At 37.1% G+C, this 25416-nt stretch overlaps 1 protein-coding gene across 1 annotated transcript; it reads right to left on the bottom strand.

Annotated features, from left to right (window-relative positions):
* Positions 1–2631: 2631 nt before the first annotated feature.
* LOC127076020 (BTB/POZ domain-containing protein POB1) lies at positions 2632–7137 on the bottom strand. Its single transcript, XM_051017572.1, has 6 exons — positions 6699–7137; positions 6170–6286; positions 4578–4708; positions 4427–4490; positions 4046–4325; positions 2632–3579 (listed from the first exon to the last, which is right to left on the bottom strand). The coding sequence occupies exons 1-6, from the start codon at positions 6949–6951 to the stop codon at positions 2766–2768; spliced, it is 1659 nt and encodes a 552-aa protein (XP_050873529.1). The 5' UTR covers positions 6952–7137; the 3' UTR covers positions 2632–2765.
* Positions 7138–25416: the final 18279 nt, after the last annotated feature.

Here is a 25416-nt window from a genome sequence, read left to right as displayed (position 1 = left end):
GAGACGCAGCAAGAGAAGCAAGGGAGAGCATCCAATGTGGACCCAGTTTGTTAGGAATTGAGATAATATTAATAGTGAGGTAGCTATTAGAGTGGGGTGAATTTGTATGAGAATATTCTCTCTCTCTTATCTCTCTGATTCACCACACATTTGGAATATTGTACTATTCGTCTTATTTCCGTTATTTCCCTTTTACCCATTGTATTTCTTCCCTGCTCAGATTTGTAGTGGAATTCATATTTCAATTTCACTATCCATACTCATCCTTCATTGCTGCTATTTAACTTGTTCCCATTGCATTGCCATTACAGAAGACCACATTTTAATCTTCCTCAAAGATAGACATTTTGGTGAGCATGGTGTTGTCTGCCTCAATGACATAGGGAGAGAATGGTGTCTTTGATAATAGAGTTATTAGTGTTGTTAGTGGATTTAGATACAAAGATTTTTATAAGAAAAATGAATACATAATTATATCCAGAACATGGTCTTCATATTATAAGTTTGTCTAATTTTTACAAGTATGTGGGAGTAATTCATGTTTCAACCTCCATCGATATTCCACTTTACTCTAGTTGATCCACTTAACTCTAATATTGTCCTTTTAAAATTGATGTTGAATATTCAGAGTTTTGTCTATATTATTTTGCGCATTCTTTTCATAAATGTTGAGCATATCATAGTGGCCCGTGTTGTTGATTGATAGCTTTTGATCACCTAGTGGTTAACTATCATTAAAAATATCTTTATTCTAATTTTTAAGAGTTGACTTGAGAGTATTCAACTTTTGCAAGATAATGAACACATGAAAACCAATCATTTTTTTAACTCAAGTGGTTCTCAATGACTTTCCCCGCAACCTTTGTGAGATGTCAGCATCCTATGAAATTTTAAAGGAGATAAGAATCTATTGATTTTGGAGAATGTAAGAAGAATCAAGTGATGGTTCGAGTGACTTTTAGGTAAAGTGGAACATTTAATACTACCAAGAGTCAAGTCATTCCATAATGCAAATAACTCTATCTAGATATATTAGACAAATCACCCTTGAAATTTATCACTATAGATATTGTTAGGAATGTGCCTTCCATTTTTTTCACGAGTTCTTAAGATTGCATCAAAGTCTCCTATGAAACACCAAAGGCCAAACATAGAGATAATTAAGCTAGTGCCATAAACTTTCTTCTAATAATATGTGTAGTGCTTGCATAGATAGCTGATATGTAACAAATCTTGTTATCATAATAAAACCAAAGAAAACATGTTAGTAAATGATTACTCATTTAGGAAGAATAATTTAAAGCTCAAATTTTGGATTTTTAAAGATAAATTCTAAAATAATTATATTTTATAAAAATATCAAATTAATCATGTTTTAAAAAAAAATCGCTAAGCACTGCGTACAACTTTTATATATAATAGTCATTTTCTACAATGCATACATATAACTTTTGTACACGGTAACCGGTGTTTGTGGCTACTGCGTTATCTCGTTATACCAACTTGTCTATACACAGTAATCACTATCTCTGCATACGTTATATGCATACACAACTACGATTCGAAGGGAACTGAAACCACTTAATGTTAATTGACATTGAATTTGATAAAAAAAGACCATGTTTCGATTCTCCACAACTACGATTAGAAGGGGATTGAAACCACTTGATGCTAAAATTGACCTCTGAACCAGATTAATCGATTCGATAGGCCAGATAGTGATGATAAAAAAAAAATTATTTTAAGAAAGAAAAAAAACTAAATTTCCTAGTACGACAAAATATATTGTGTTGTGTTTGATTTAAGTTGGCACCTTATTATAATAAATAAAATAGGCAAGTTAAAAAACCATATTCACAGTTATATATCTTATCTAAATAAGTGTTAATATGATGTATCCATCCGTCTATTTTTCTTTTTATTTTGGGTATCCCCTTTTTATTTTCATTTTATACATCTGTCTATTTTTCTTTTTATTCTCTCAATATATCTTACTTTAAAAAACCATATTCACGTTTATATATCTTATTAAATAAGTGTTATTATGATGTATAAATAGCACTAATGAAACATTGAATTCCCTCCCATGATTCATGAAAACCTAAACTTTTTGTCCCTTTATCACCAAATAAGCGTGGTGGCATTTGTGCACAACTTGCCTCTGTCATGTTATTCTTGTTTTTCTCTAGAAAAGATATTCAAGTGACGTGACTCTGTAAGTTTATCTATACCGTGCCTTTCGTCGTGAATCGGATTCCACATTCATAACCACATAAATCCGAATTTCAATCCTTTGTTTTTTAATAGAATTAGAATATGATTCATCAACCTCTTGCTTGTGTCCTTACCAAATAAAAACAGAACAATAAAGATAGATAAATTTCAAATCAAACACACTATAACAATTACAGATCCATATTTATTTTATGTCTTGTGCATTTTAAGCATATGTATGACATTAAATCTACACTGCAAGAGAACCAACTTTTGGTAGGATCATAAAAATGTGCACAACGTGTCTAAGCATTAATTAACATAATAAATCATAGTCCTAATTATCCTTTTGATCTCATGTAACACTAGACACCTAGTGCACATTGCCTAGATTATGAATACTACAACAACAGAAGGTTAACTAACATAACATCATTAGAAGAGGTAAACATATAACATTACAGAATATTAATTAAAGAACAATATTACAACAGATGAGTATTTGACAGAGCTACCAACCAGAATAAAGAGTTTACAAACTGGAAACTGTGTCAGTGTCTGATGGTGAGCTCGGCTCTAAGGTGCAGAACGCCGTTGATGAAGTAAAGACAGTCCTCAGCCATGAATGAAGTCCATGGGATCGCAAACAAGTTTCTGTAGCCAACGGCCTTGCCACCTGTGAATGTGTAATTGCCTTTGTATTTGCTAACGAATTCCTCTGTTGGTCTTGACCGAGCCGCAAATTCGTAGTCCACGGTGAAGCTCACTGACCCCTTTTCCTGCATTCCCAAAAACAGACCAAAACAATGGAAAGAGCTTTGTTGATCCATGTTACAATGTGCTGATAGAAAAAACCCTTGACCACCCAAGTGAAATGCCTGAGAATAAACCCGGCCGGATGGGAACAAGTTGTTACACTCATCGCGCTTTAGATCCAAGTACACCACACACTGTTGGCGAGGAAGTTCAAATTCAACCACCTTGACCGGACGATATTTGTATGCCCTCTCCAAGAAACGACGGCTTGAGCATGTAGGCTCTTCTGCTGCCAGCGACCGTTGACGATGTGGAACCTCTGCCTTGAAAAATAGGGCCTCAAGTACAAGCTTGGATGAAACATCATGTTCAAAGTCACTACAAGTTAAGACCTTCTTAAGCTTTCGGCAGGTCATATAAGGGAAGCGAATTAATCTTGCAAGCCGTGAACCTAGGACTAGTCGTCTTTCTTCCAGATTGCTATACTGTTGTCTAGCCCACTTCAACACAAAGTCATAAACAGCATCTTCTGACGCAACCTGGAGATCATCACTAGATAATATTGCCTCTACTCCAACTAGGGGTAAGCTCATAACCTCTTCCTGGTACCTGGACATATACAAGATTTTTTGTTAATATCATTTGAAAAGAAGGATGAGATTGAGATGAAACCAATGAAGAAAGGCAACAAAAGAAACAGATGTTTTATAAATAGGGAAGAGAAATATATTATTTCTGAAAGAATTTGTCTTGTAATCCAACAATAAAGAAAGTCTCTCTAAAATGTTAATAACCTATGAAAATGACTATTTAAATGTAACAGTCATCTAAAAAAACCAATGCCTACAAGAGTCCCAACAATTAGACCCTATGCACAGAAGAAATACACAGTTTAATAAATGTTTTGGCCCCCAAATCCCTCTAGTCCCTGACAAGTGCAATTGAAATAACTTCTTAAAGGAGAAAGGGAAGTACTGAATAGTAATTGATATATGAGAAAAATCTTATAAGAACTAGCAGTGCTTGAATCTATGCTAGTGCAACTGAAATTAAATTTAAAAAAAAAAACACTTGCTTGGTTATATCCTTGTATCGGCTAGCAAGATACTGCTTTGCAGCATCAGTCAATGGTTGAACTGCCTCAGCCATTAGGACACTAGAAGGCAGCTCCAGGTAAAGCAATGCAGATTCAGGAGTCATGGCAATATTACGCAACAACCGGCTACAATATCGCATGCATGAAGCAACTTCAAATTTATCCGCGGCCATCAACACATCAAGCAAACCAGGTGCAGTCTTAATGCTCAAGGTATTACTATACATAAAATTCAGCAGCTCCATCAGAGCAGCTTCTTCTGTAATATAAAAAAAAAAAGTGCATTTATTAGATGACTATTGAGGGAGAACTAAAACCTTAAGGCAAAGATCATAAAAAAGTTTACATATATGTTTATACCAGAGGCATTAATTCTGAGGGTGACATGTCTCAGCTCTGATTCCCTCATCCCGTTCGAGAAAAGCTGCAAAAGGTAAGTAAACATTGCTATGAAATCATATTTCTGGCAGAACTATACAATGTAAAATATAAAGAAGAGATGTTTGTCTACCTTATAGAAAAAAGGGCTTTTCGCAGCCAAGATAGGAGAACTGATATGTAGGGTTTTAAATCTAACAACCGCAGGTTCGGCGTAATCCATGCCCAGGTTTAAATCATCATTGCTATTTACAGCTTCATCGCCTACGTTAACCATATCAAAATCAGAAAGTGTTCATAGAGCAATACTGATAGCTTCATAGTCAAGAGACAATATTACGATTTCTGTAACAGATTAATTTCCCTAATAATTTATACCCTTTTTTCATAGATTAATAGTGACGATCGTCAAGATTATGGCAATTCATTGAGAAAATGTATTGGTCTAACCCCTCGAGAAAACAAGATTGTACTATACAGTAATGGAAGATACAAACTAGTAAGAATCATTGTAGCAAGACACCTTTGAAAAAAGTGTCCGTTTTCAGTGTCCAAAACGGACGCTTGCGACTATGTTTAATTTATTTACTTTTATGATTATTACCGGTGCCAACGTGTCACTGTCGTTGTCGTGTTTCCAGTGTCCGTGCGTCATAGGTGAGAATCTCTTAGTCTTATTATTGAACAATTAAATTTACGATTTTGAAGTTTACAAGAAGGAGATTCTTCAAGATTATAGTGACGATCGTCAAGATTATGGCAATTCATTGAGAAAATGTATTGGTCTAACCCCTCGAGAAAACAAGAGTGTACTATACAGTAATGGAAGATACAAACTAGTAAGAATCATTGTAGCGCGACACCTTTGAAAAAAGTGTCCGTTTTTCAGTGTCAAAACGGACGCTTGCGACTATGTTTAATTTATTTACTTTTAAGATTATTACCAGTGCCAACGTGTCACTGTCGTTGTCGTGTTTCCAGTGTCCGTGCGTCATAGGTAAGAATATCTTAGTCTTATTATTGAACAATTAAATTTAAGATTTTGAAGTTTACGAGAAGGAGATTCTTCAAGATTATAGTGACGATCGTCAAGATTATGGCAATTCATTGAGAAAATGTATTGGTCTAACGAGAAAACAAGATTGTACTATCCAGTAATGGGAGATACAAACTAGTAAGAATCATTGTAGCGCGACACCTTTGAAAAAAGTGTTCGTTTTTCAGTGTCCAAAACGGACGCTTGCGACTATGTTTAATTTATTTACTTTTAAGATTATTACCAGTGCCAACGTGTCACTGTCGTTGTCGTGTTTCCAGTGTCCGTGCGTCATAGGTAAGAATATCTTAGTCTTATTATTGAACAATTAAATTTAAGATTTTGAAGTTTACGAGAAGGAGATTCTTCAAGATTATAGTGACGATCGTCAAGATTATGGCAATTCATTGAGAAAATGTATTGGTCTAACGAGAAAACAAGATTGTACTATCCAGTAATGGGAGATACAAACTAGTAAGAATCATTGTAGCGCGACACCTTTGAAAAAAGTGTCCGTTTTTCAGTGTCCAAAACGGACGCTTGCGACTTTGTTTAATTTATTTACTTTTAAGACTATTACCCGTGCCAACGTGTCACTGTCAGTGTCGTGTTGTCGGTGTCCGTGCGTCATAGGTAAGAATCTCTTAGTCTTATTATTGAACAATTAAATTTAAGATTTTGAAGTTTACCAGAAGGGGATTCTTCAACCATCGCAACAACCTCTTCATCTTGATTTTCCGAAGCGACACAATCATCCATATCAGGTTGGTTCCCATTCAAAATTTGCTCATCCGGCAGATCTCCAACTGCAAACAAAACACCTTATAATATTAGGTACAAACGGTACATAATGAAAACATAAAATCACTTACACAAACAATATCCAACAAACATCATCCATTCACAAAAAACCAGACATGTTCTATATAGCTTTGGTCCCTATCACAACCACTTACAAATTTCTACTTACGCAATAGGTTTCTCAAAATAACACAAAAATCACAACACTATACAGAGTCATATTTAAATTAAATTTCTGTATTCCCTTTCAAGCCCGTTTAATTAATTTTCACATACCAATATTTTTATTTCCTAAAATGTCTACAAATCTAGAACCAAAACCATTTCCAGTTTCATCACTGAAAAAAAAAAAGCTAGAAACCCTAAAAAGTAAGACCATGAAAAAAATTAACTTTCCATGAGAGAGGGAAAGCATACCGTTATCTTTCTTAATATCCTCACGTCTCCTCTTACGGTGCCTCGCCCAATCGGCGATGGTGGTACAAGTTTCGGAATCCGGCTGAGGATCAACGGGGTCAGCCATGATCTCGATCCGAAGAATCCTATCGGAAAAATTACTATCATTGAAAGCAAAACCGAAATCGGCATCGGAATTAGAAGCACCACCGTGAGCCCATTCGGATTCCATGACCGTAACAGGGTCAAACAGATCGGAATTCAAATCCTTCATGTATAGTTTGAGAATAGAATCTGGTTTGACACAGATGAAGAAACAGAAAACCCTAAGATAAGGTTGGAAATCAGACGGAGAGGGTTTAAAATAGATTGTGAAAACCGTTCTAACAAAAAAAAAATGCTTTTCAAGCTTTTCTTCGAGAAAATGAAAATACTTTTATTTTTTTGGGGTCGAAATGAAAGAGCTTTTAACCCCTCCTAAATATGGATTTATATTTATTCATGGTTAGGTGACAAAAAAATTGTATTTTTATTACAGTTGTTTTTTTTATTGCAACTAACGTTGAACTGAAACGAAAACTCTCTTACCTGTTTCTCTGTTCTTTTTTACTAAATTTGAATGTCAAAAATATAAATAAATATTTTTTAATTTAATTATTTATATAATAAATTTAGTAACTTACAAATGAATTGTGAAACATTATTTTGAAAAGTTATCATTATTTTAATTTTTTTATTTAAAATATTGAGAGGTTATATCATAATTTTAATGTTTAATAATAACAAGTTGTTAGTCTATTTTATGTTAGAATATTATTAAATTTGTATGACTAAGAAAAATTTTATTAGTAATTTTTAAAAAAAACTAGAGGTATATTTAATATAAACTTTTAAAATAAACAATTTAGTTTTTTATCAAATAAAAATTTCATTCTTTAAAGATGAACAAAATAAAAAATTGTGATTTCAAATTTGTGTATCTACTATTTTTGTATAATTATTAATTTAATTGATTAAATTAAAAGTTAATTACAATTTAACTTTGTTATTTTATTTCATAAAATTTATTTTAAATTAAAATAATTTTTTTATATTTTTGTATTAAAAAGTAATTATGTGTTCTTTTCTTAACACAACATTTCCTTTAAATTATATTGTAATGATGTGTATACAACTATTTGATATAATCACTGAATTTAAGTGTAAAAATATAAAAAATTATTTAAATTATTTATATTTAAATTTTAAAAAAAAATAATTTTATTAGTAAACAAAAATAAATTATTTAAATAGATGATAAAAATATAAAAGTCTCTAAATTATTCTTTCATTCAACTTTTTAATCTTTGGTAGAAAGTAAAATAATAATTTAATTTTTTTTATAATTTAATGAATAAATTAATAAAAAATTGATAACTTAAAAATTAAATTAAGTGTTTATTCAATTTGTATGTCTTAAAAAATAAATAATTTTCATTAAAGATATATAGAAATGAATGTGTTTGGTGTTTTAAAATGGTTTATATTTAAAGATAACTTTTTATACCGAATTTTTATAGTTAAAGGCGGTAGAGTAAATATGATTTTGAATTGATTTTTTTACCATGTTCAAAGTTAAATAAAAAATAAAAACTCATACGGGAATGGTCAACTGTGTGGAGGCCGCGCGTAGTTGGTAGTAATCCTACCTCATTTTATTTATTAGACACAAATTAGTTAGATTGGAAGTGTGGATACTTTTCTTAGGCAAGCGTGTGAACAAAGAATTATCAATATATCAGTGAATATTGTGATCATATGGAGTGATGTGTAAATATCATTGTATGGATTTTTGAATATATGTTTGGATATACATATTATTTATTTTTATCCGCTAAGCGGCCACTAAGACTAGTTCAACACGAAAGTTCAATTTAACAAAAAAAAACGTTCATTCAACTAACGAACATGTGGGCATTCATGTTCATGCACTACACGTTCATTTAATATAGTCTTCATCTTAATCGTTCATATATATCTGACGATATCTTGCAACTCATGTCGTATTCATCGGTGACAGTTCTAATCGTCATCCATATATAAGGTGACATTTTGTTACCTCAACGTACAGTTTTATTCTTCCATTTGCAAGTCCTACCTTTCTCATTTGCTGACATGAGCATTTGACTGCCAACCTTGTAGGTATCCCTCTTATGTCACCAAAGACACATGTCAACGCGTCGGAAACCTTTCAACGGTGTTCATCACCAACTTATTACTCAACTTTTGTTCCGCACCGAAACAGTGGCGTTGTATGTGGGAATCATCTTCTGATTCATATGAATTATCACCATATTTTCTTCATCTTTTTCGTTGTACCACTGCAGCCGCTTCCGTCCCTTCAAATGCCTAGTAATTGTTTCGATTATCGAAACTCTGATCATTATTTACCTTTCTCATATCATTCATTCTTGTTGACTACAATGGTTGAATTAAATGTGACTCGGTCCACCATTCTCCGTAACGATGTCCCCAAGCTTGACATCTGATCGACGATCTAGATGCTTCAAGATATTTTCTCACTAGTTCTTACTCTTACGACAAAAGAAGTGCCTTAGCCATGAGACATTTTGATATTGATCTTCACTTGTAGCATCATGCCAGAATCAGACTCCTCAACCGATATGTTTCACCATTCTAGAAGTAGTTTTTGTTTCATCTCTCATAACAACCTTTTTGTCTATTACCCCTCAATTCTTATAAGCCAGATCGTGAAGCCTTAAAAAACTCAAAGCGATATTGGGAATGCATAATGCGAACGAACTTGTGACAATCATCTCCAACTTAGTGCAACTGGATAACGTGAATCTCCTCGGTTAAAAACTTTTCTTCTTATAAGAAAATTAGCATAAAACTCCTTCCTCAAATTGAAACTCAGCTTGAGGTATTGCATTACGATCACTCTAGATCTGTTTTGAGGGTCGCTCACATCGAGGTTGTGTTTCATCCAAAAAGAGCACCATAGATTTCATAAAGGCGTCATCATCGTCATCATGGTCGCAACTCTCCTCCTTGTGATTCAAGAGGCGACGATAGCAACCACACCCCATATGAGGATTGTCATCCCAAGAAAACTTCCTCACATTGGTCTCCAAAGTGTGATTAGCACAAAGGTGTTCATCATACCTCTTATAATTGCATAAAGAATCCATTCACCAAGCGCATTGCAAGATCCAAAAATCACTAAAAAACCACCAAAACATTACAATTACAACAAAATCGGGGACCTTGACGAGCATGTTGAGTATCTTGCGACTATGCTTATAGTTAGAAGATTTTCCGTGAATGTATTGATCTCTTACATTTATATTTTTCACTACTCTCTATTATAGAAACATGCAATTTAAATTTTGTGTGTAGTATTGGTAAGATCACCATGAGCTAAAACTCTTGTGTTTGAACATGTTAAGTTTAATGAATATATAGTCTTTTGAATATGATTCTTCTGTGGATATTATGCATGTTTAGTTCTTGTATTATTTATGTTATATGTTCGATTCCAAGCCTCATCACCTTTCGGTTACACCTTAGTTTATTAAGTTGTGAAAGTGCTTAGTAAATGGATGTCAATAACTAATATGGTAAACTAGCTAGCATGCATACCATGCTTGTTTAATCAACTTGGACATACGTGATTAGGCCATATTGGTAAAAAAAAGGAAAGTTTCACTTGAAGTACAGTGATGTTAAAGAATGTTTACACATGAGGGAATCTCAATGAACCATTGAATATTCTCATCTTTTAGACAAACACCACAAATTTAAGTCATGATAACATATGACATGTCATTACACTACATTAGATACAATTAATGACTCATTGATTTGATCATATTCAAACATTCTATCCGATTATGATTTGTAATCACTATTACTTTTGATTGTTGCACAAACTTGATACATACTATTATTGTATCTTCTTTTCAATCATGAATGATATACTTGCTAAAAATATAATACATGACAATCCCTAGCGAATAAAGGTTGTCAGAAGCTTTTAGGGTTTATTGTAGGGTTAGAGCTAGCTCACGTAAGGAGATGATAAACTCGGTATATATGGTATCTTCGTAAAATGATAGATCGATCCCTCTCCCCCTTAGGGTCGAGGTATTTAGAGAAGTTCATGGGCTTGGGTTTTAGACCCCTAAGAAACAATATTTACTTCTAGGAGAGGGAGAATATGGTAGTTAATCCCCTATTATTTAAGAACATGTGGTTAACTTACCTGACTCATTCTCCCTATGTTATGGATTAGGGAAACATCACTCCCTACACTTTCACGCTTCGGGTGAGTTATAGATGATATTATTTTCATAATATTTGTGTAGAGAATTTTCTAGCATCATGCAGAGTTAATTTGAGATGTCTTGATATAAAGTCTTGTATGTGTACGTGTGTTGTTATATGTCTATTTGTGTTGTATTTAAAATCTTCTTAAGTGCATTTTTTTATATAAGCATGTTGCCCTATTAATTTTGTCAGCATGCATTATTTATGTACATTCTTCCATTTTATATGTCCTAGTTATTTTTTTTTGTTCTTATTCATGTTATTATGTGCAGATGTTGCATTTGGCATGTTTAAGTGTTTTTTGTTTCTTCGTTATATTCTTCTGCAACTTTTATGTAATTGCTTATTTAGATATTTTGGATTATTTTCTTATTGGATGTGTTATGTTATGTTATGTGTTATCTATTTATGAGCTATTTAGACTCATCACTCCCTGTCTCTTTTTGATTTTGTCAAAGGGGGAGAATTTATAAGGAATCTATATTCATTTTACCATTTTATACAAGTGTAGTGCAACGTTTTAAGGGGTGTGTTGCTACTATTAACTCAATTACAATACAAATTGACAAGCATCAAAAATAGGGAGATTGAAATTGATCCTAGGGCATCCTATCTCTTTAGGTTATTTTTTTGTTTGTCCATATGTTTTTTAGTTTAGTAATTGAGTCCCTCACAATAAGCATTGTTGTGTATCTCCAAAAAATGGTTATTTTTTATGCATAAAAGCTTTTAGTGCATAAAACATCCTTTAACCAAAATTCAATGTAGGTTTATTCGAATCAATAATTTTGTGACTCAAATCAAGAATGTATGGAGGGTATGATTTGAATCATGCAACACTTTGACTCAAATGGAAAATTAGAAGTTAGAAAGAAACATCTTAGTATTGAATATTTTAATAGTAATAATAATAGACTTGGTATTGAATTGAATCATCTTAAAAATGAACTTTAAAGTCAAGTAATTGTGAAACTTGTGATTTCCTAAGAAATGAAAATTAAAACTTGCATAAAACCTTAAGCAAGTTTAGTAAAGGTAAAGAGAATGTAGATTTAATTTTATCTAATTAAAGTACTTCTTATAATAAAATTGGTTTAGGTTATCAGTGGATAATTCTGTCACATGTATTTATCATGCCAATAAGAAGACCAATCATTTCATTTATAAATACAATTATTATCATAAGCTTGATCTTATTAAACCTTTTTGTTTTGCCAAATTTCATTATTTAAGATGGTCAAATAGAAAACTCCGTAATAACTCCAAAATATTAAATCCACTAACCATAAAAGACCCGAAAAAGACTTAAGATTTGTTATGGGTCGACCAAAGGCCTAAATAATCAAGGCTTCATGCATATCAAATCTATTCCACTTAATATTTTAGGAAGAATGTAAAGAAACAATTTTTTAAACAAGGAAATGATAATAAGGATGGCCTATTAAACGTGTACTTCAAAGCCTAAATTTAAAAAAATGGTATTGAAATGTTGCTTTTGCAATGGCATAAGATATAAGAAGTCAAATTGTCAAGCCTTTAATATCTCAATCCAAAGTGAACCCCAAGGTAAGCCTTTTGCTTTAGTTTGATTAAAGTATAATATGATAGACATTCCTTTAAATTACAATTTTTATATTCGAGGGCGTCAATTCATGTTTCGATTCTTTATAGGGGTTCAAGATAAAGAGAAAACCATATGAGTGCAACTTTCGTTAGATGTATTTTGCATGATGTTAAAACTATGATACTTTAGCGTTAATGTATATTTGATGGTATCCTTTGATTCTCTATGTACATTTTAGTATTAGGGTGCATAAAAGTATTTGAAAACAATTTAGAAAAGATTTCATGCATCAAAAATTATTTAGAAAGGGTTTCATACATCAAAAACAAGTTTTTATGGGCAAAACAACCTATGTGCTGACTGCATAGGTCGGCACATGTACTGTGTTTTTAAAGCTTGTTTTATTTGCTGACTGCATATGCTGGTACATGACCTTTACAGGTCGGCCTATACGATTTTCAGGTCGGCACATCTACTGTATTTTTAAAGCTTATTTTATGTGTTGACTGCATAGGTTGGCGCATGACCTTTACAGATCGGCCTATACGATTTTCAGGTCGGCACATGTGCTGCAATATTAAAGCCTATAGCTTTTGTTTCATGTGCTGACTCTTCAGGTTGACACGTGACCTGAACAGGACGGTCGACACATGACTTTAATAGGTCAACCTATACGATAAAGTTTTTCAAAAATTAATATTTTTCCAAAGTTTTGTGCATTTATTTTTGCCTTCATTCCCATATGCATATAAATACTTCATACATGTATCATTCTCTATTAAGGTTTCTATAGTGAGTAAGACCTACACGAATCCAGAATTTTAAAGCATCCCATCATATTCAATTCAATCTATGCCTACACATAATCATTTTTTGATTGGGTTCCATCTAGATTAGGATTGATAACGTCCAATTAGGTTTGTTGTACCAAGAATATTGGGTTTAGATATTTGAGGGATTCAAATAAAAAACCGAGGTGGGGTTTTCCTTCAAGATCTTTAGGGTTTGAAGGTTTTTGACAAGATTGTGTAATTCGGAACCGACCGAGTGAAAGTCTTGGCACTAGGTGTCTCATGCAAGGGAATAGCGTGAAATGGTGGATCGTGTTGACAAATCCTAGGTTCAACAAGTGTGCGTTTGAGATTAATTCAGTCAGGTGAAAGCTTGAAACAAGGAGGTCATGCAAGGAAGTAACAATATTTGAATTGAAGTTGCATTATTGGTGTCTTGATCAAGGGTTTTGGAGGTGCTAGAGTCAAGAATAAACTTAGGGTTTGTGGGATTTGATTTCTCATCTCTTTTATACATACATTTGCAAAGTAAGATTTATTATATTAATATCTCAATTCGAATTTGAATTAAGGGCAAATATATCCATAGCAAGGTCGATTGGGGAATTGCCTAAACAAATCCTTGTGTATTCTCTCTCTCTCTCTCTCTCTTTTTTATTTTTTGGTTCGCAAATTATCGATTACTTTAATCTCTTGATCAACATTATTTGGATAATAATTTTTGAATTATTGTGAAATTTGTGTTGTTGTAGTAATCACATACCTTTTGGTAGTAATTAGATTTCTAAGAACTACAAATATTATACAAATATCCAAACTTTGTTAATCGTACGCAAAGTGTTCGACAAATTGTTTCAAATAGTTTATTGTGTGTTGTTATCATTGGAGATAGACCGTTACTATACTAGAGTATTCAATTTAGTGTTTTAAGTGTTTATTAATCAACTTGTGGATTATTATCATACCATTGGCACTCTTATGTATATCCGGGCTTTTCAATAGTAGGTTCAGTTACACAATTTTGGATCCCGAAAATATTTGAAACTTGCCTTCACGCCAAAAAATTTTCTAAATCAAATTTTTGAATAAATTTTTAACTTGGGATATATCCCCCCCCCCCCCTTCTAGATCTAGGTCTATCGTCTAACAAGTGGTATCACGAGCTCCGATTGTTTCCAGTCTTAAGATTTACTTATTAGATAATGGCTACCGAATCTAAAGGGGTGTATGATAAAGCACTTATTTTTACTAGAAAAAATTATGGCTATTGGAAAGCTTGTATGTGTATCCATGTCAACTCTATTGACAAGGGTGTATGGGATGCAATCTGTCGCAACCTGAAAAAAGAATGCGAAAAAACAACCGGCGAAAAAAAGAAATGACAGAAGAGTCGCCACCGTGCGTTATTTATCCCAAAGGAGGGAAAGGAAACGCTCGAAGTAAACCTGAAAAGAGGAAAGGAAAAGACAAGGTCTCGCAACCAAATCTTGGGTTCGGGAGCCGATTATGCAAAGGGAAGGTATTAGCACCCCTACGCATCCGTAGTACTCTACGGGATCCACTTTTGTTGTTCTTGTCTAAAGGGTGTAGGTTTATCTAATGTACTATTTACTAAAAGGGGGGTCAAAAGAAAATGACTCGCACGGATGTCGCATCCACTGCATACGTATCTCATCTGAACATGAGAATCAGAGTCTTCGTAGCTCGGCTACCTAGGGGTTAAAGAGGAGTGTGCTCGCTAAGACATCGTGTCTTATGCCTACGTATCTCATATGGAATGAGAATCAGAGCAAGCCGTAGTTCGGCTAACTACGGGTTAAGGGTTGTGTTTTAGGATGAACGACGTCACTACGCAATCTACCGGATGCTCGACCTTTGGAGACTTACTCGCCTGTGGTAGAAGGAGTCAACGTGTTCTTAGGAGAAGAAAAATCAATGAGTTTGTTTGTGTTTTAGGAATGCTCATGCAAAAAGGAAGTCCTAGACGAAGGAACAGTGCTACCTTAATTGGCATGCAAACGAGAGACTGTACGAAGCCTAGCAATCTTATGGGGAAACGATCACACCATAAAAAACATGTATCTTAAAGTAAACGCGCCAACATGGGGGGCTCAAACATACATGGGTAGGGCTTTAGTCAAGAGGGGTCATATCAACCTCGACAAACAAGCCATGGAAAGGTAATCAAATGGGCTCTTAACCACTGACATTGAACGTCAGGGTGAGCAGATCAAAAGGGTAATGAGGATAAGACCTCATAGCTCTTAACCCTGGCCAGGGTGAGCTCATGACAAAAAGTGGGGATTCAGAAAGGTGGAACGCTCTCCACTGACTGACCGGACAAAAGATCTTGGGCTTTTGTACTGAAGCATCGACACGTAGTGCGAGCATAAAGAACGACACACTGAATAACGGGGGATTGATTACTAATCCCTTTTATCCGTCAATTGCCTCTTCATGGAGGTCTTTGGGCACAAAAGTAAACAAACAAAAGAAAACATTGCCTCCTATTGAGGTCTTCCAGCTAAGAAAGCGGTAAAATGCGGGAAAGATAAAGGATCAAGAGATCTACCACACGGATAAAGATCCGAAGTAACAACAACTAAAGAAATAAGAAACCCAGAGATCTCTCGAGATGGCACCATCAAAGAAAGCAAGTCAGCACAGGTAATCAAAATAAACCTTCAGGTGGTATCCCACAAATAAAGTGGAATGCCAAGCAAGCTATCCTTTTAGGAGTCATGTGAGCCCTCACAAAAAACTCAACAAACAGGTTAGAGTGACAAGATGGGGCGCAATCAAGAATTTCCCCAAATCAAAATGTAACCACATGAATCATGCCATTAAAATTCACAAAAAGAGCTCACAAAAAGCAACCAAGTGTATGAGGCCTAAACCTCTTGTTAAACACATGCATCAAAAGGGTATCAAAATTCAAAGTCAGGGGCAAGGATCCACACATCAAGACATGACATACATACTAAAACATGTGCCCACATGCAAAACCTAACGATAATACCTCATACATTCAGAGCATTCAAATTGAAAGCATAGAGTAATGGAAATAGGGCAAACCTAATTGGAGAGATCGAATGAAATTGAATTGCTCGGTTGGGTTTGCAAAGCAATGTGAGGGTTTATGTGAGATGGAATTGGCTCTTTGCAGATGAATTCCTTTCAGTCTCTGGAGGTTGCTCTGAACTCTGTTAGCTCTTCTCTCACTATCTTTTTCCCAGGGTTTTTTGGGAGATGGAAGTCTAGAATTTATAACCTGATTTTTGTGACTTTGTGGGCTCAAAAGAGAGAGGTCCAAGTCCAAGATTTTTCTGTTATATTTTATTTATTTATTTATTTATTTATTTATTTCGTTTTTTTTTCGTTTTTTTTTCTTCGTTTTTTCGTTTTTTTTTCGAAACGCGTGGGCTTCGCCTAGCGAGCATGACAGTTCATGAACAAACTTTTGCTCCTTCAAGATGAACGTTTTGACAGATGAATAGACCCCATTTGAACATGTTGGAAGTATCCCAAGCCATTCCCTTGTGTTGACTGATCACCCAGATAGGACCCACAAAGTGTCTTGGATGATATTCAAGTTTCTTGGATCTAATTCCGATTGACATGATGAAATGCAATATGAAATGTTAAATGACCTAAAAATGAATGCATGCATGAGAGGGGCAAATTTTGAGGTATTACAGTTGCCCTTATTCAATCAACTGGAGACCCGAAAAGAAGATAGCAGCGGCTTTCGCACTTTCGAGGTATCAAGGGATTGAATACAATAAAAGCCCGAAAATTTGTACTGAAGTGAAGTGAAGTAACAATGCTTGTCAGAATCGGCAAAGAGGTGGTCTTGAAAGAAGAATCCGTCTGGTACGGTGAGAGTCAGTCTGAATACCGAAAAAGAATGTTAACCTGGATACCCAAATAAATGGTAACACATAAATAACCATGGCCTGAATGCCGCTCATCAGTCTGAATACTGGAAATGACTTCGATCTGAACATCGGAAGATATAAGATTATTAATATCGGTCTGAACACCGAGAGGCTGGCCTGAATGCCACAAGTTGCGTCGACCTGAATGTCGGAAACTTCTTCGATCTGAACATCGGAAAACTGGCCTGTATGCCATTTCGATCTGAATATCGGAAAATTGGCCTGAATGCCACTTCGATCTGAATATTGGAAAATTGGCCTGAATGCCACAAGTTGCATCGACCTGAACGTCGAAAACTTCTTCGATCTGAACATCGGAAAACTGGCCTGAACGCCACTTCGGTCTGAATACCGGAAACTGGCCGGAATGTCACTTCGGTCTGAACATCGGAAAACTAGCCTGAACGCCACTTCGGTTTGAATACCGGAAACTGGCCTGAATGCCATAAGTTGCATCGACCTGAATGTCGGAAACTTCTTCGATCTGAACATCGAAAAACTGGCCTGAACGCCACTTCGGTCTAAATACCGGAAACTGGCCTGAATGCCACAAGTTGCATCGACCTGAACATCGGAAACTTCTTCGATCTGAACATCGGAAAACTGGCCTGAACGCCACTTCGGTCTGAATACCGGAAACTGGCCTGAATGCCACAAGTTGCATCGACCTGAATGTCGGAAACTTCTTCGATCTGAACATCGGAAAATTGGCCTGAATGCCACTTCGGTCTGAATACCGAAAAAACTTCATGCCTGTCAGCATCGGCAGAAATAGGGAAAGATAATAGAGGCGGCGCATGGGCCAATGACACTTGCTGGGGATAATAAAGGTAAGTCATGAACAATCTTCAGTATGAGTACTAGAAACAACTTCTGACTTATCACTTGGGATACCGAGAATGTTTTATGCTTACATGCGTATGTTTGAATTTTTCAATGGCGTAATGCTCCATGAAAATGGAAATGCTACGCGATTTGGGAGGATGCAATGCAATATGATTCTACATGCAGGGATGCGAAATGCTGGGTAGAATGCCAAGCCGAGGCAAGGGAATCTGCTGGGGAAATGATCACCATCTTCTGGACCCTGGCAAGGCTGTTGGAGATGTACAACACAAAGAACTCTGTGGGGAAATGACCCGTCACACGGTGTTCTAGCAATGACGAAATACCGAGACTCTGACTAGGGAGAGAATGGTACCGAAAACCTGTTGTTGGGGAAAGCGATAGTGGTTCTGACAACCATAATCTGTGAGAGAGACGACTTAGCAGGGAAAGCAAACACCGATACGGTACCGAGATTCTGCTTCAAGGAAAGAGACCATGGGTCTGGCATCGAGATCATCAATCTGGCATCGAACTTTGAGGAGCAGCCGCTTCTGCTGGGAAGATACAGTCTGGCACTGTCAACTCCGCTGGGGATATATAGTCTGACACTGTCAACTCTACTGGGGAGTGTATATTCTGAAACAACCGCTTGGGGGAGGTACAACAGTGAGAGCCTGCTGGGGATCGAAGAATCCAATGCTCTGATCAGCTCTGCAGGGATAAGATACCAACTTCGACTGTTGGGGGAAAACATTCGTGATCATCGGCTGGGAACCTTAAGGAAATGCCCCGAGGGTACCTGTTCTGAATAGACGATCTAAAGCACTTAACATTTACAGCAATTTTAAATGTTTATTAAGCATGTACCTGTAAAGCTCTTATGTTTCATGATGCAATGTTTATCAAAAATTCGGACGTCATTTTTGCAAACAAAATAGTAAAATGAAAATGAAAACAGAGATATACTGAATAACATGATTTTATTGAATGGCCTATGAATAGGCATTTACATCAGGAAGCAATCCCTGGAAAGAGGTAATCGCATAAAAGATAAAAACAGAAATTAATCTAATGGCAATGTGAAATGGATTTCTATTGGGTTCCAATTCTGCTATGACTCGCTCGTCTTCAAGATCCTCCAGATGATTAGCTTTCTGAAAAGAGTGATTGGAATGTTTCCTACCCTTCGGAAGTTTCCAGTTATCGACATGGGATGAGATTCAGAACTACTCAGAACGCAGTCATTTGCTTAATCCCTAACTTTTGCCTGGATCGCCCTTTTCGGGTTTTCAATCCACCGGGATACCCATTTTTGCCTAAGTTGCCTTTTCAGGTTTTCAACTTACCGGGTGTACAATCTTTTCATTTTTTTGTCCCTAATTTTTGCCCGAACCTTTTCATTTTCTTGGTTCGTCGGGATGCCCATTTTTTGCCTGGACTATTCTTTTTACTGTCCAGCGGGTCTATTTTATGCGAAGTATTTTTTAACTGCGTCTGAGTTCACAAGGGAAGTGAAGTTTTCACCATCCATCGTTGCAAGCATTAAGGCCCCACCATCAAAAACCTTGGTGACAATATACGGTCCATCATAGTTAGGAGTCCACTTGCCCTTGTGATCTGTCTGAGGAGGAAGGATCCTTTTCAACACTAAATCTCCGACTTGGAAACATCGAGGACGCACTTTCTGATCAAAGGCTCTCTTCATCCGACTCTGATACAACTGCCCATGACAAATGGCTGCCATTCGCTTATCTTCGATAAGACTCAACTCATTGAACCTTGTCCGAACCCATTCAGCTTCGTCTAACTTGACATCCAACAGGACTCTTAGAGAAGGAATCTCCACTTCAACAGGTAGGACTGCTTCCATACCATACACAAGGGAGTAAGGGGTTGCCCCGGTCGATGTACGTACTGAAGTACGGTACCCATGCAAGGTAAAGGGTAGCATCTCATGCCAATCTCTGTACGTAACGACCATCTTCTGCACAATCTTCTTTATGTTCTTATTTGCCGCCTCAACAACATCGTTCATCTTAGGGCGGTAAGGGGAAGAATTATGATGCTGAATGTTGAAGTTCTGGCACAACTCCTTCATCATTTTGTTGTTGAGATTAAAACCATTATCAGTAATGATTCTTTCGGGAATCCCATAGCGACAAATGATTTCTTTCTTGATGAAACGGGCAACCACATGTCTGGTGACATTCGCGAACGATGCTGCTTCGACCCACTTGGTGAAATAGTCGATGGCAACAAGGATGAAGCGATGCCCATTGGAGGCGGTCGACTCAATCTTTCCAATCATATTGATGCCCTACATAGCAAAAGGCCACGGCGAAGACATCACATTCAAAGGATTTGGCGGCACATGTACCTTATCAGCATAAATCTGGCATTTATGACACTTCCGAGCATATTTGAAACAATCAGATTCCATGGTCATCCAGTAATAACCCGCTCTCAACAATTTCTTAGCCATTGCATGTCCGTTGGCATGAGTACCGAAGGAGCCTTCATGAACTTCTTGCATTAACATGTCTGCTTCGTGTCTATCCATGCATCTGAGCAAAACCATGTCGAAGTTCCTCTTATACAACACATCGTCTTTGTTCAAGAAGAAACTGCCTGCCAATCTTCTCAAAGTCTTTCTATCATTGTTCGATGCCCCTGCAGGGTACTCTTGATTCTTCAGAAAGCACTTGATATCGTGATACCAGGGCTTGTCGTCAACTACCAGTTCAGCAGCAAACACATACGCGGCCCTGTCGAGGCGCATAACGTCAATCTTGGGAGCGTGGTTCCACCGAATCACCTTGATCATGGAGGATAGAGTAGCAAGAGCATCTGCCATCTGGTTCTCATCACGAGGTATATGATACAACTTTACTCTTGTGAAGAAAGTCAACAACCTTCTCGTGTAATCTCTGTAAGGGACCAGATTGGGCTGGAGGGTGTTCCAATCACCATTCACTTGATTGATCACTAGAGCTGAATCTCTGAAGATGTCCAAAGTCTTGATTCTCAAGTCAATGGCTTGCTCAAGACCCAAGATACAGGTTTCATACTCAGCTTCATTATTTGTGTACTCAAAAGTCAGACGAGCGGTGAAAGGCATGTGGGCACCTTTCGGAGTAGTAATGACAGCGTCAATTCCATTTTCTCTAGCATTGACAGTCCCATCAAACAAAAAAGTCCACTTTTCGTCTGGATCAGGTCCCTCCTCAACAACTGGCTCTTCGCAGTCTTTCATCTTGAGGAACATGATGTCTTCATCGGGAAAATCAAACTTCATTGACTCATAATCTTCAATCGGCTGTTGAGCAAGATAGTCTGACAGAATACTCCCCTTGATGGCTTTCTGGGATGTATACTAGATATCGTACTCTGTCAGTACCATTTGCCAACGAGCAACCCTTCCGGTGAGAGCTGGCTTCTCGAATATATACTTGACTGGATCCATCTTGGAGATCAGTAAGGTTGTGTGAGACAACATGTATTGTCTCAAACGCTTAGCAGCCCATGCAAGTGCACAACATGTCTTTTCAAGCATCGAGTATCTCGACTCGCAATCTGTGAATTTCTTACTCAGGTAGTAGATGGCATGCTCTTTCCTACCTGTCTCTTCGTGTTGACCGAGAACACAACCCATGGAATTATCAAGTACTGTCAAATACATAATCAGCGGTCTCCCTGGGACCGGAGGCATAAGGATAGGAGGATTTTGTAAATACTCTTTTATCTTCTCGAAAGCCCTTTGGCAATCATCATTCCACCTGATAGCCTGATCTTTTCTCAGCAATTTGAATATTGGCTCGCACGTGGCTGTTAGGTGAGAGATGAACCTTGCAATGTAGTTCAACCTCCCTAAGAAATCACAGACTTGTTTCTCTGTTCTTGGCTCAGGCATTTCCTGTATCGCTTTCACTTTGGCCGGATCCACCTCAATCCCTTTTCCGCTAACAATGAAACCCAACAGTTTTCTAGATCTCACCCCGAAAGTACACTTGTTCGGATTAAGCCTCAGCTTGAATTTTCTCAAACGCTCAAACAGTTTCTGCAGATTCACCAAATGTTCTTCTTCCGTCTGAGATTTGGGAATCATATCATCAACATAAACCTCGATTTCATGATGAATCATATCATGGAAAAGAGTCACCATCGCTCGTTGATATGTTGCTCTGGCATTTTTCAGACCAAACGGCATCACCTTGTAGCAGAAGGTGCCCCATGGGGTTATGAATGTTATCTTCTCCATGTCTTATGGTGCCATCTTAATCTGATTATAGCCAGAAAAACCATCCATGAAGGAGAATACCGAGAACATGAGCTGTGTTATCCACCAAAACGTCGATGTGAGGTAATGGGAAATCATCTTTAGGACTAGCTCTGTTCAGATCCTGGTAGTCAACACACATCCGTACCTTTCCATCCTTCTTAGGTACTGGAACGATATTTGTAACCCATGGCGGATAATTTGTGACTGCTAGAAACCCTGCATCCAACTGTTTTTGCACTTCTTCTTTTATCTTGACAGCCATCTCTGGTCTTGTTCTTCTGAGCTTCTGCTTGACCAGAGGACAATCCTCTTTGAGAGTCAAACGGTGTACCACGATATCTGTGTCAAGCCCTGGCATTTTCTGATAAGACCAAGCGAAGATGTCGACATACTGTTGCAGCAATTCAATCAACCCATTCTTCACATTATCTTCCAAAGCAGCCCCTATCTTGATTTCTCTCTTGGCGTCCTCGGTGCCGAGATTAATCACTTCAACAGACTCTTGATGCGGTTGAATGACCCTTTCCTCCTATTTTAGTAACCTGGTAAGTTCTTCAGGGAGTTCACAGTCTTCATCACCCTCTTCTTCAGCTTGAAAGATTGGATTTTCAAAGTCGAAGCGAGCCATAGCAGAACCGTTATCAATAGGATCCGGTGACGTGCATCTGCATGAGTGATGGTATGTGCTTATGAGTGTGAACAAGGAATGAAAACTAAACAAAACATTGCCAAATATTTTTGATTTTTGAAAACTGCAAAAATAGAAAGACAGTGAACGAAATATTTGAATGCAAAAAGACGTCCTTTTATTTATGATAAAAAATGCAAGTATCCACATATATGAGCCCTACAATGAGTCATTACGCCCTGGGCGGAACGTAAGACTTGGACATGCATGAATAAACAAAGAAAATTACTCCTCCGGAAAAGTGACTTGGACAATCTCCTCAGAAGACCAATTGTTGATGACTTCACCCGGGATCCTCGGACGCACCCAATTATCGATGTCGCAATCACTATCCCCATCTTCTCCGTTGATTCCTTCGGGTACCGTATCGGTGAATGCCTGAGTCAGCTATCCTACTAGTGGAATATCTAACAAACTGAGAACACTGCGGCGGTACCTGTTATGCAAGACATGCTAATGAATATGCAAATGCAATGACATGTTTATCAGTTCCAAAGGTATTCTACCCCCTTGATTCCAGTCTCTCATCAGATAAAATATCCCTTTTAAAAAGTACCAGAAAAACCCCGACTGGAATCAAGAAGAAGATATAAACCCCACAGAAATGGATAAACATGTGTGAATGATATGAATGCGAATGATGTGATGCAATGCAGTGACATGCAAATCAAGGTTGTTGTATCTACTTGAATATCTGTTGGGTTGCACTGTCTGAAGAGAAACCCACTGAAGAATGTAATACGAGATCAAAACTTTGCTCCAGAAAACCGGGTTGGTTGTATATCACGAGGCACAGGATCAAAACTTCAGCATGAATTCGGAACCGGGAACCATAGAACACAGTCATCGACTTAGAACCCATACTTCAGAACCAACGGTCACCAACAAGGACCAAACAAAAGTCACCATCAGGACACAGTCACCAACAGAACAAGTCACCATCAGTACCTGTAAATGATTCATTCCCGCCCCACTCACGGGTGTAATCTAGGCCAGGGTAAGGTCAAGAGAAACGCAGGATAAACAATCCTTTCAAGAATATCATCATATGCATACCAGGTGTATGTAACGATAATACCCCATCAGAATCTGAACTGCTCGTGATACCATGTTCCGCTAAGTGGCGCCATACCACCCGCTTCCCATGAATCACTCTATTCCTAGGTGTCCTAAAGTTCACTCATAGCCTGTGTATTGGGCCTTTTACCTCTTGTGACTCCCATCCAACAGTGAAACAGATACACAGCCAGCACAATATGCACGAGACAGTAAAACGCACATAGGATGCAATGCAAGCAGATAACTATGCAAAGCAATAAACAAATAACATACAATAGACAATAAACAAACAAACGCTAGGAAAGGCCCACTAGGGAAAAGAAGTCCCCAGTAGAGTCGCCAGCTGCCGCAACCTGAAAAAAGAATTCGAAAAAATAACCGGCGAAAAAAAGAAATGACAGAAGAGTCGCCATTGTGCGTTATTTATCCCAAAGGAGGGAAAGGAAACACTCGAAGTAAACCTGAAAAGAGGAAAGGAAAAGACAAGGTCTCGCAACCAAATCTTGGGTTCGGGAGCCGATTATGTGAAGGGAAGGTATTAGCACCCCTACGCATCCGTAGTACTCTACGGGATCCACTTTTGTTGTTCTTGTCTAAAGGGTGTAGGTTTATCTAATGTACTATTTACTAAAAGGGGGGTCAAAAGAAAATGACTCGCACGGATGTCGCATCCACTGCATACGTATCTCATCTGAACATGAGAATCAGAGTCTTCGTAGCTCGGCTACCTAGGGGTTAAAGAGGAGTGTGCTCGCTAAGACATCGCGTCTTATGCCTACGTATCTCATATGGAATGAGAATCAGAGCAAGCCGTAGTTCGGCTAACTACGGGTTAAGGGTTGTGTTTTAGGATGAACGACGTCACTACGCAATCTACCGGATGCTCGACCTTTGGAGACTTACTCGCCTGTAGTAGAAGGAGTCAACGTGTTCTTAGGAGAAGAAAAATCAATGAGTTTGTTTGTGTTTTAGGAATGCTCATGCAAAAAGGAAGTCCTAGACGAAGGAACAGTGCTACCTTAATTGGCATGCAAACGAGAGACTTTACGAAGCCTAGCAATCTTATGGGGAAACGATCACACCATACAAAACATGTATCTTAAAGTAAACGCGCCAACAGGGGGGCTCAAACATACATGGGTAGGGCTTTAGTCAAGAGGGGTCATATCAACCTCGACAAACAAGCCATGGAAAGGTAATCAAATGGGCTCTTAACCACTGACATTGAACGTCAGGGTGAGCAGATCAAAAGGGTAATGAGGA

This window comes from Lathyrus oleraceus, chromosome 4 (genome assembly GCF_024323335.1).
Source record: "Lathyrus oleraceus cultivar Zhongwan6 chromosome 4, CAAS_Psat_ZW6_1.0, whole genome shotgun sequence".
In the NCBI taxonomy this organism is placed as follows: domain Eukaryota; kingdom Viridiplantae; phylum Streptophyta; class Magnoliopsida; order Fabales; family Fabaceae; genus Lathyrus; species Lathyrus oleraceus.
This window is presented reverse-complemented; position numbering and strand designations above follow the sequence as displayed.